The sequence below is a fragment of the Cucumis sativus genome, chromosome 1 (genome assembly GCF_000004075.3).
Source record: "Cucumis sativus cultivar 9930 chromosome 1, Cucumber_9930_V3, whole genome shotgun sequence".
In the NCBI taxonomy this organism is placed as follows: domain Eukaryota; kingdom Viridiplantae; phylum Streptophyta; class Magnoliopsida; order Cucurbitales; family Cucurbitaceae; genus Cucumis; species Cucumis sativus.
The window spans coordinates 27,285,095-27,295,443 of NC_026655.2; the positions used below are offsets into that span (position 1 = coordinate 27,285,095).

At 35.2% G+C, this 10,349-nt stretch overlaps 3 protein-coding genes across 4 annotated transcripts; 2 read left to right on the forward strand and 1 right to left on the reverse strand.

The window, feature by feature from the left end:
- On the forward strand, positions 1 to 1,722 carry LOC101219913 (AP2/ERF and B3 domain-containing transcription factor At1g50680-like). Its single transcript, XM_004148986.3, has one exon. It carries the CDS (start codon positions 411 to 413, stop codon positions 1,479 to 1,481), a length of 1,071 nt encoding a protein of 356 aa, XP_004149034.1. The 5' UTR covers positions 1 to 410; the 3' UTR covers positions 1,482 to 1,722.
- A 347-nt stretch (positions 1,723 to 2,069) lies between these two features.
- LOC101217385 (enoyl-[acyl-carrier-protein] reductase [NADH], chloroplastic) lies at positions 2,070 to 7,211 on the forward strand. Of its 2 annotated transcripts, none has more exons than XM_031890162.1 (13): positions 2,070 to 2,580; positions 3,123 to 3,423; positions 3,901 to 4,010; positions 4,101 to 4,156; positions 4,240 to 4,324; positions 4,439 to 4,486; positions 4,991 to 5,065; positions 5,139 to 5,250; positions 5,379 to 5,430; positions 5,517 to 5,568; positions 5,650 to 5,707; positions 5,797 to 5,895; positions 6,782 to 7,211. In XM_031890162.1, exons 2-13 carry the CDS (start codon positions 3,141 to 3,143, stop codon positions 6,793 to 6,795), a joined length of 1,044 nt encoding a protein of 347 aa, XP_031746022.1. In that variant the 5' UTR covers positions 2,070 to 2,580; positions 3,123 to 3,140; the 3' UTR covers positions 6,796 to 7,211. The 2 variants fall into 2 exon arrangements, with proteins under 2 accessions (XP_031746022.1, XP_004149024.1); XM_004148976.3 differs by lacking the exon at positions 6,782 to 7,211 and adding an exon at positions 5,973 to 6,292 and having other exon boundaries at positions 2,074 to 2,580.
- LOC101220149 (non-structural maintenance of chromosomes element 4 homolog A) lies at positions 6,387 to 9,357 on the reverse strand. The gene is made up of 7 exons (XM_004148987.3): positions 8,859 to 9,357; positions 8,690 to 8,767; positions 8,238 to 8,490; positions 8,029 to 8,122; positions 7,391 to 7,607; positions 7,205 to 7,296; positions 6,387 to 6,995 (listed from the first exon to the last, which is right to left on the reverse strand). The coding sequence occupies exons 1-7, from the start codon at positions 9,106 to 9,108 to the stop codon at positions 6,732 to 6,734; spliced, it is 1,248 nt and encodes a 415-aa protein (XP_004149035.1). The 5' UTR covers positions 9,109 to 9,357; the 3' UTR covers positions 6,387 to 6,731.
- Between the last annotated feature and the right edge of the window lie 992 nt (positions 9,358 to 10,349).

Below are 10,349 nucleotides of genomic sequence, written 5' to 3' on the forward strand. Positions count from 1 at the left end.
TGTAGTTATAAAGTCAGTGTAAACACAGCACACACAACTAACAACTCAATTTTAGTTTTTGAGTAAGAGATTTTTACATTCTAAATAAAGACAATTTTTGGGTTGAAATCTCTAAGAGATTTTTAATTCCTAATGTGTTAATCTATCTCAAATTGATTTGGAGTTTTTGTCTCAAATGGTTTTTGGTTATGAAAATTAACCAATTTCAGTTTAGTTTCTTGAAACTGTCCACCTCCCTAAGTCCCAAAACACCCACCAATTTTGAACCTTCTTCCAACAGAAAAATTGAAAGACAAAAATTCTCTCCATTGCCCAATTTGTTGTAACTCAACTTCAATCATGGCTTCTTCTTCTTCCTCTACTTTAATCCCACTTCTCTTCCTACCCATTTCCCATTCACATCCACCAACATGGAAGACGAAGCTTCCTCCAGTTTACTTTCACATATCAAGAACCCTATCCTAGCAGAGGAAGTTTCAGATTCTAATTTCACATATTATGCCATACCTGAAGCCAAGCGCCCGAGATTGGACAATGATCTTAATGATGTTATGGCCGTCGGAAAATTCAAAGGCGTTGTACCGCAACAGAATGGGCGTTGGGGAGCACAAATCTACGCGAATCATCAGAGGATTTGGCTTGGTACCTTCAAAACAGAGAAAGACGCTGCTATGGCTTATGATAGCGCCTCTATCAAGCTTCGTACTAGAGATTCTCACCGGAATTTCCCTTGGACTCGTCGAACAATCGAGGAACCTAATTTTCAAATCAAATTCTCTACAGATGCTGTTTTGAGTATGATCAAAGACGGATCGTATTACTCCAAATTCTCCGCTTATTTACGAACACGATCACAAATTCACGACACGAATATACAAAATCCTAAAAAAATCGACAATGGCGATGGTGATAGCCTTTTCTCTTGTAGTCATCTATTCCAGAAGGAATTAACACCGAGCGATGTCGGGAAGTTGAATCGACTCGTAATCCCTAAAAAATACGCTGTGAAACATTTCCCGTACATCAGCGAAAGTGCAGAGGAGAACGGCGACGATATCGAAATCGTGTTCTACGATACGTCAATGAAGATATGGAAGTTCCGGTACTGTTATTGGAGGAGTAGCCAGAGTTTCGTGTTTACTAGAGGGTGGAATCGCTTCGTGAAGGAGAAGAAACTGAAGGCGAACGACATTATCACGTTTTACACATACGAGAGCTGTGGAAGAGAAGAGAATGGCGGATCATTGAACTTCATTGACGTAATCTACAAGAAACCGGAGGATGATCAGAGCGAAAGTAGTTGCTTAGCGGCGGAGAAAGAGAGTGTTAAGAATGAGAAAATATTGGAAAGGGAGAAGCAAAATGAGGAGAAGGATTATGAGAAGATGAAGAAGAAGGAGCTTTTGAGCTTTGAATTGAATCATAATGATAACAAAGTTGGGGAAAAGCGAATCAGACTATTTGGAGTGAATATTAATTGAAATGAAATTAGGATTTCAATTAGGGTTCTTAACCAAAATAGATCATAGGTTTCAAAAACTTCTTCCTAACCTTTGTTTATTGTTTGACAAACATTTAAGAATTGTGTGGAATCCAGACACACTACATAATTATTAAATATGTTGAGTGTCGATCGAATGAAAGAAGTGTGTATTTTAATACCTAAAATTTGATTACACAAGTAATGTATCTTAGAAGAAAGAAGTCTCTTGGTTCAATATATATGTGTGTCATTTGCCTTGTGCACCTATTAATTAATGAATCATATATTATATAAACATAAATAGTTTGTATCTAAATTTTTAAACCTAAAACTTATAACTCACCTAATTTCATAAAAATATTATAATTTCTAGCAAACAAATGAAAAATAAATATACCCTAAAATCTTTTTTTCGTTCTTCACTGTCAATCATCAAATACTTTCCTAAACACAATCACCTCCATAGTTTAAGGATTATATTAAGGATCTTTACATTATTAATCTGATATTTTATGTTTTCTATAGATTACATATTTAGTATTTTTGTGTTAAATAAATAATGTTCATGGTGTATCGGTATCTTAGTTTTTCAAAAATCAACTAATGTCATATCCGATCATATCAATATTGGAGATCCGAGAGTAGAAGTGGTATGTCACTTGTGAAGATTGATGATGGCAAACAATTTTTAGAGTATCGTTTTGTACAATGTTTGGAGAAAGTGACGGTTTTAGGCTCGCTGGTGGCTTCTTCTCCAATGGGCAAAATAAATTTTTTTTGAAAGCAGTTGAGCTACAAACAATGGCTTCTCTAGCTTCTTCACATATTTACCTTCACATTCCCAACTAACTATAACCTAACTCTTCCATCAATTTTCTCTCTCTCACGCTCATATATTCATAATCCGCCGTCTTCTTCAACCAACCCTTTTCGTCATTCTCGAAGTTTTTTCTTCATCGCTTTTATCGACAATCTTTCACCCATTTGCTTCCCTTCATCACTCTTCAAAACCCCAATCAATCTCTTCGCGTTTCGTAAAAGGGGAAATTGATCTTGCTGCAATCTCCATTGCCACTCTCTCGTGATCGCGAAGAAATGTGAGAAATGAATGTTTTGCTATTTCTCTCCATTGGGTTTGAAATCTTTGTTGAAATTCTGTCCCTAATCTAATTGTAATTGCATGTTCTTCAGTGTTCTCTCCTGATGAATTTCTCATACATTGTTCTGTTAGTTGAGGGAGTGCTTAAATGTGCACATATATGTCAGTGTGATGACTATGGATAGTTTTGAATATTCTTCAAGTTTTTCAAAAGAGAATTCAATTCTTAGTTTGATCTAGCTGAGCTATGGATCTTGTTTGAAATTTTTATTGTATATGTTGGAATTTTGGAATCATTTGTGTTATTTATGATTTTCGGCCTATGATTCATTTAAAATTGAAGGAGGTGTCATATATAAACCCTCCATCCTATTGGCAATACTGCAATTTGTATTATCTCTCCAATAATAAAATGTTACTTTTCTCTGCCCATGAACGTAATTAACCCAATGTTAGTTTAGCATACCATGTAAATCTGTGTCAATTTTTTTACTCTTTATGTTTTCTTGTTTTCTTGTTTCCTTTGATCATCGATTTCAGAGAATTGCTTTTTCAAAGATGTCGACAACAACAGCCCCTAATCTTCAGATGGCCACACTGGGAAGTTACAAACTCTCTTCTCCAAGAGGTTTCAAGGGCATTGTTACACCATCTCTTGGTGGACATTTGAAGGCAATGCCATGGGCTAAACTTTGGAGTGTCTACAATGTATCCTCTCTGAAATACTTTCACCTGAATTCCAACACTTCATCTTCTACAAGATTTGGTAAGATCGCAATCAAAGCGAGGTCTGGATCTAGTGAAAACGGGCCAATCGCTGGGTTGCCAGTTGATTTAAAAGGTTATCCATTTACTTTTCTGGTTTCTTCTTTTATGAGTTAAACTTTGTTCTATCAATATGCATATGTTTCTTAGTTTGATATATGACTGGTTTTTCCCTTCAATATCCTTACTTTTACCCATTAGTTAAATTTCCTCATCTTTTCAACAAAAGATTTTGTTGATAGATGAAGACAAATTGGGAGACTTTGTTTTCTATGTTATTGCTCGAATACTCTTTGTTAAGTTGATATTTATGCACTACTTGATCACTTAATCTTTGGTAACTGTCTTGTAGGAAATATACCATAAATTTAAGTTTTCAAGTATATCTTAGAATTTTCATTACACGTAAGCTCGAACTTTGAATTTAACTGGAGAACTAACGCTTGAACATTTCATTCTGAAACTTAGAGATGAGGATATAGGATTTGATGTTGGTTAGTTAATTCTCTAAATCAGTTTAGCAAATTTGTCTATATTTGGGATTTCTGTTTAGGTAAGCGGGCATTTATTGCTGGTGTAGCTGATGATAATGGTTATGGTTGGGCAATAGCAAAATCTCTTGCTGCTGCTGGGGCTGAAATTATTGTTGGTACATGGGTGCCTGTAAGTATAACAATCCCACAGGACTATTTTTCTTGTTTGAAAATGTTTTATTAAGCTTGATCGTTAAAACTTCAGAGTTATCTTATCTAGGCTTTGAACATCTTTGAATCCAGCTTGCGGCGTGGAAAGTTTGACGAATCTCGAGTGTAAGATGTCTGACTATTAGAATCCGTGTTTTCCTGAGGAAAACTTAATAGTAGTTTTTGCTAATGAGAGGTTCATATTTTAGGTTGCCAGATGGATCTTTAATGGAGATTTCCAAAATATATCCCTTGGATGCAGTTTTTGACAATCCTGGGGATGTTCCTGAAGATGTAGGCATACCTGGACTTTTTAATCACACCAAAAGATCATAAATACGTGCAATACGTGTAGTACTAAACTAGTCGTACAAAAAATCAGAAACATTTTTATTTTATTTCGTGCAGATAAAAACAAATAAGCGGTATGCAGGTTCATCTAATTGGACAGTTCAGGTACTGAACTTTCCTTGCTCATGCATCACTCTTTCAACTTAAACCAAGTCCTTCGATTTAGTACATTCTAATGTAAGTAATCTTCACATTGTTTTTCTTTTGAGAGAAGTTGCAAACATAATATCAAGCTTAAATATAGCACAATGCAAAAGAATTTGCTAAATTTTGTTAGATCTGTAATTTTTTAAAATGTTGCTACACTTAATTACTATCTCTAAAAGTGTGACACATTGCAATTACACTGTTTATTTATTTCAGTTTATACAGTTCCCAGAATTTTACAAGACAAATTGTATTATGATGCAGTATCAAAACCATCTCCTGTCTTTATAATGTATTGTACTCCCCAATTAAGATTAACAATCACTTACTTGTAGCCCTCATGCTCATTTTCAAACTACAAGTGAGGAGTTTTAAGATGAAATACGTCCTAACTTATAAGCTTAAACATTCAAGTCTGCATTTTTTTCTTTCAATATAAGTTTGATTTTAAAAGGATTTCAGGAAGTAGCAGAATCAGTAAAGAAGGATTTTGGAACCATCGACATCCTTGTGCATTCACTTGCAAATGGGCCAGAGGTATGCACTTTCTATAATTTCAAATAAATAAACCATTTGGGATCTGCTTGATGAAGATTCACATTGTTAACAGGTAAGTAAACCTCTCTTAGAGACATCAAGGAAAGGCTATCTAGCAGCTTTATCTGCATCAAGTTACTCCTACATTTCTCTTCTTAAGCATTTCGTTCCAATAATGAATCCAGGTATGTTCGACATCCAATCCACAATTGTCAGTCCTTCATTGTTTGCCTTTGTTTCCTTCTGAGAGCTATGGAAACTTTTGGCTAGAAAGGCATGTCTTGTGGTTAAATATTGATTTCCCATCTTACAGGCGGGTCGTCAATCTCTCTTACATACATTGCTTCTGAAAGGATCATTCCTGGGTACATATCTTACACATTGATGCTATGAATAATAAATCATCCTTCTATTGAGGTGACAACTTACATTGTAACTTGTTAACTGTCAGATATGGAGGAGGTATGAGTTCAGCAAAAGCTGCACTGGAGAGTGACACACGAGTAAGATCGAGTTCCTTTCTTTGTTGCATTCTTTCCATCTTATTTTTCCTTTTAGCATTCTTGGTTTCTTTATCAAAACAGGTGCTTGCATTCGAGGCGGGTAGGAAAAATAAGATCCGAGTGAACACCATATCTGCTGGTAACTCAACCCATCTTTTCTTCTGCATTGAATTTAACACCTTCACACTTTGAGTTCTTTACTTCCATTACTACTTTCTTTATTTTCAGGTCCACTTGGGAGTCGTGCAGCAAAAGCAATCGGATTCATTGATAAGATGATAAACTACTCTCTAGCAAATGCACCTCTACAAAAAGAATTATCTGCAGGTAGTTTCTTCTTCTATCTGCAGCATTGCGTTCTAATGTTTTTACTAAATGGTAATATCTTGAAACTGGTTCACCAGAGGAGGTGGGGAATGCAGCTGCCTTCTTGGTATCTCCTTTAGCTTCTGCCATAACTGGTTCTGTTATCTATGTTGACAATGGTTTGAACGCCATGGGAGTGGGACTCGACAGCCCAATACTTGATGGACTTTGATCTTCCGACTGACAACCAATGACCCCCAGAAACCAATGTTGACTGTTGAAATGAAAATGCTGATATGAGCCTTCAATGCTTGGAGCCAAGTCTTATCTCATCATGTTCTTGCTTCCATAAAATTTCCATCAACTTCATTTCACTTAGCCCTGATTCTAATAATAGCAAGAGATTTTCTTTTTTCCATTATTTGACAATTTTCTATATGATTCTTCAAACCACATCATCCAATTAAATGTTGGTACAAACTTCAAACAGACATCGAATTGGAAAAACAAGCTTAAAATTAATTAAAGGTCCATATATTTTGTTCTAAAAAATTACAAAAACAGATACCCCTGGCACTACTTTCAGACTATCATCATTCCTTGTTCGAACAAAAAATAAATAAATAAATAAAAGAAAAGAAAGAAAACCTTTACAAAATGATTGGAGCTTGATCTAAGCTACCCAAAAAGGTATGGAACTTTGCAATCATCATTGCAACTTAATTGAAACTCTGTTATAAAAGTTAAATTTGGCGATCATTTACTCTTAGAACCTAATTACCAATTTACAAGGCAACCGTTAAATATACAACTCACAGAACAAAAAGAGGCATTCACATTTGGTAGCTTTCAGAGCTCTAATTAACCCAACCTTGACTGAGCTTTCTCTTGCCCCTCAAAATTGCAGTTGCTCCTGATTGAGAGCCATTGTCAGGAGAATCTTCAACAACAGATTGCATAACCAAACCTCGATTTCTCGACAGCTTTCGGATTGGTGTGGTAGGTAAGCCTGCAGATTCAGAATTGTCCGCCGCCACTTCTTCTTGGGACACCTGCACTGAGTTCAGAAAGGTCCTGTGGGGCATCAGCTCCTCTCCAACTGGTACCATATCCACCATTGGCTGCAAATAAAGCATTACAAGTATGTGTTCCTCAATTGGATCCAAGGATCTAAATAGCACACAGCATTTTGCATATATCATGAAACACTATCCAATATTGTATACACTCTAATCAAGGGAGCAGAATGATTTTCTTGATATTTGATGTATGTTAGATGACACCGCAATATGTGAAGTTATTATCATAAACATGAATGCTAAGTTCGTACCTTCCAATCCTTGTAATCGAATCTGAATACAAAATGACTGTAATTAACTTCATGTGACATAATGGCACTATGAGCAGGGGCATTCTTCGGTGCTGAAAATGTTGGCAGGAAATGTTAGTATAGTGAAAAGAACACTATGTTTTCAAACAAAAGCATAAAATGTTTAGTTTGTAGATGTCTACTCACACACAAAATGAGAACCATTTTTATCAATAGTTATCTCAGCTCGACCATCCTTAACCAGAAAGGATAGAGCAAATAAATTCTCCACTGTCTGTCCGAAAGACTTTCTATTCAATATCAAATGTTCTAGTTTAACGGTTTTATTCCTCCTCAAAATTCCAAACATGATGCCCATGTTCTTATCTGTATCTGTTTTTGGTTCGGATCCATTATCTTCAACCTGCAGTATGAATTGAAACAATCAAAAACGGGATGATAGAATGTCAAATTCTTAAGAAACAAACTTCTATTTCACAATCTACTTCACAGACCACTTAAACCAAAAAAAAAAAAAAGGTTGATAATGTTAAGTGAAGAACGTCATTAACGCAGACATTGAGGAGTGACTCCAAACAAACTTTGTCAAGGTCAAGATGAAACATTAGCAAGTTCAATGATGTATGTCCAGCCAAGAAAGAATAACCGTACTTCTGTTAGACTCGAAACTAATAGAGTGCTGAAATAGTAAACGTGCTAGGAATTTTGAAAGGAAAGCCTTTTTCAGGTCAAGGCAACAGAATAACGAAAGCTCAAAACAGAGTGACAGATGACTCAATCCTAAATCCCAAGTACTTTCAAATATAATTTTTTTTTGCTCTAACCTCTGCAGGTCTGGAACTTTCAGTAGGCCTGACACGTTTCCTGGGAACATTATTAGTCTTTCGCTGCTTCAACTGATTGCTCATAGGTCCAAGCCTTGAGAAGAAAAAAAGCACGCACAAAAAGAAGAAATTTATATAGTTGAGTAAGAACATCAATACAAGACACTTAAGGATCCGGATAGTGGAAAAAAGGAATCCATAAATCTCACATGGTGCGGCATCCATAACCATTCATGAAAATAGACGAAACACTGAGTCCAATATCTTTCCAATTGACAGAAACCAGGTCTTGTTCTTCAGAGTTTATACTACCGTTAATGTCAGCAAACTCTCTGAGTAGACAACTAACAAAATCTGATGGAGTAACACCTTCATTTGACTGGGACCTAATAGAGGTCACAAGGGAGTTGGCAATATCTTGCAAAGCTTCTGCATCTGCAACTTGTTCCCTTGGCTTCTGAACTGAAACCCAAACGAAAACACGACCATGTCACGTAGATAACAACATCAAAAGGAAAATTAACAACTATTCAAACTGACATAAAAACTTGTATGAATATAAGAACACAAAGGCAAAGGGCAAAAATGCACACTTTCGTCGCTTTAAATTTGTGTTAGAATTAGATACAAGGACAACAATAAGAAAAGACTACAGAAATACCTTGCTCGTGCAACTTTTCCACTTCATTGATGATAACATTAAACTTATCCAAATCCTTCGACAAATCCTCTCTTCTTTCTTCAAGTTCAAGAAACAAACAAAAACCAATTACACACACAAACAAATCAAACCCACATCTCAAAATCCAAAATGCAAAGATTCACAATACCACTAATCTCATGAATAACCGCGAGGTACCGAGAGCGAAGGACCCGCCTCTTCGTCAAATCCTGCTGACCCACTTCTTCATTCATATTCTCCTCTCCGGAGTTCTCTCTCTCCCGGGCAACCCTCTCCCGCTTACTATCCCTTAAACTCGCACCGTCAACAGCGCCGCCACCGCCACCGCCACCGCCGTCGCCGCCTCTATTTCGATTACTGCGGGTGCTAACGGTGGGTTCGCGTTTGACAGGCCTCATCGGTTACGATTAATCAACGGAAACCCTAATTCTGAAATAGGGTTTCGAATTCAGGGAAAAAATAGAGAAATTGTGAGGAAGCAGAGAATGGGAGAGGGGATTTGAGAAATGAAATCGAGAAATTTAGTTGATTTTTTTTTGAATTTGGAGAGGAAGAAAAGAGAAGAGGAAAAGAGCGGGGGTTTGTCTGAGTACTGAAATTTGGCGTTGTCAGTGTGGTGACTCCCTTTCCCGCTTCTTCCCCCACACGTTACGACACGTCGTTCTATTTCTAGAAACTTTAAAATTAATTTATTGCCATATATAAAAATATATTGGTTTTTCATTTTTTTTTGTAACCATAAAAACATAGGTTAAATTAAATTATAGAAGTTATTATATAATATGCTTTTAACTTTTGGGTATCTTTTTATTATACCCTTTTAGATTTGGAAAGTTTTGGATTAATCTCAAAACTTTGAAGTAGTTTAAAAAAAAATGTAGTGTAGGGTAAAGAAGTTCATTTTCAAATTTTTCTTTATTACACACGTTTTTTTGTCTCTATATTATTTGTTTCGTTCAAACATGTCACTCAAATGGTCAAATTTTATATAGATATATATATATATATTTTAAATTTAAAATAACAAGATTTGTTATTTGTCATATGCTCCTCTTTCGCTATTCTTTAAACCAAATACACTCTTGGCATTGTGATCAAAATGGCTTCTACTTAGTTAAAAGTGGGTATTGTGTTACAATATACAGTATCATTACCTAATCTAAAAGGTTTTGGAAGTATCTATTATATGATATAAATGTAAAAACCTAAAATATGTGAATGGTAAATAGATATTAGAAAACTAAGTAGGTAAATGTATCCTAGTCTTCATTAATTTACCAATGTTGTAATTTCTTTGTAGAAGAATATGTACAAATACGGGTTATTTTTATATCATTGTATAAACAAATTTTTAATAAGATAATTATATTGCATTTGTTGTTTATAAGAATCTTTATGATGTATTTATAATTTTTTCATACTCGAATCATATGATTTTAGTATCTTGAATCATTCATGGTATTAGACCGTTAATAAAGATTCCTTGTTAATTATCAGTTTTCTTCAACCTCCAACTTGTTAAAGTAGTTTCATTTATGTTACAACCTGTTATCAAACTTCCATGTATAGACTTGTATAAATTCTCTCACTTGTTCATAAATAAATATAGTGAAAGTTTCTTCAAAACTCTGTTCAATAT

Bases quoted from the DNA above. Each gene is read 5' to 3' on its own strand.
- LOC101217385 (XM_004148976.3), top strand. From the start codon at position 3,141: ATGTCGACAACAACAGCCCCTAATCTTCAGATGGCCACACTGGGAAGT. The intron at 4,487-4,990 runs GTACTGAACTTT...AAAGGATTTCAG, and splicing joins CATCTAATTGGACAGTTCAG to GAAGTAGCAGAATCAGTAAA. The intron at 5,066-5,138 runs GTATGCACTTTC...CATTGTTAACAG, and splicing joins CACTTGCAAATGGGCCAGAG to GTAAGTAAACCTCTCTTAGA.
- LOC101219913 (XM_004148986.3), top strand. From the start codon at position 411: ATGGAAGACGAAGCTTCCTCCAGTTTACTTTCACATATCAAGAACCCT.
- LOC101220149 (XM_004148987.3), bottom strand. From the start codon at position 9,108: ATGAGGCCTGTCAAACGCGAACCCACCGTTAGCACCCGCAGTAATCGA. The intron at 7,608-8,028 runs GTTAGAGCAAAA...TTCATACTGCAG, and splicing joins AAAGTTCCAGACCTGCAGAG to GTTGAAGATAATGGATCCGA. The intron at 6,996-7,204 runs GTACGAACTTAG...CTTTATTTGCAG, and splicing joins TCGATTACAAGGATTGGAAG to CCAATGGTGGATATGGTACC.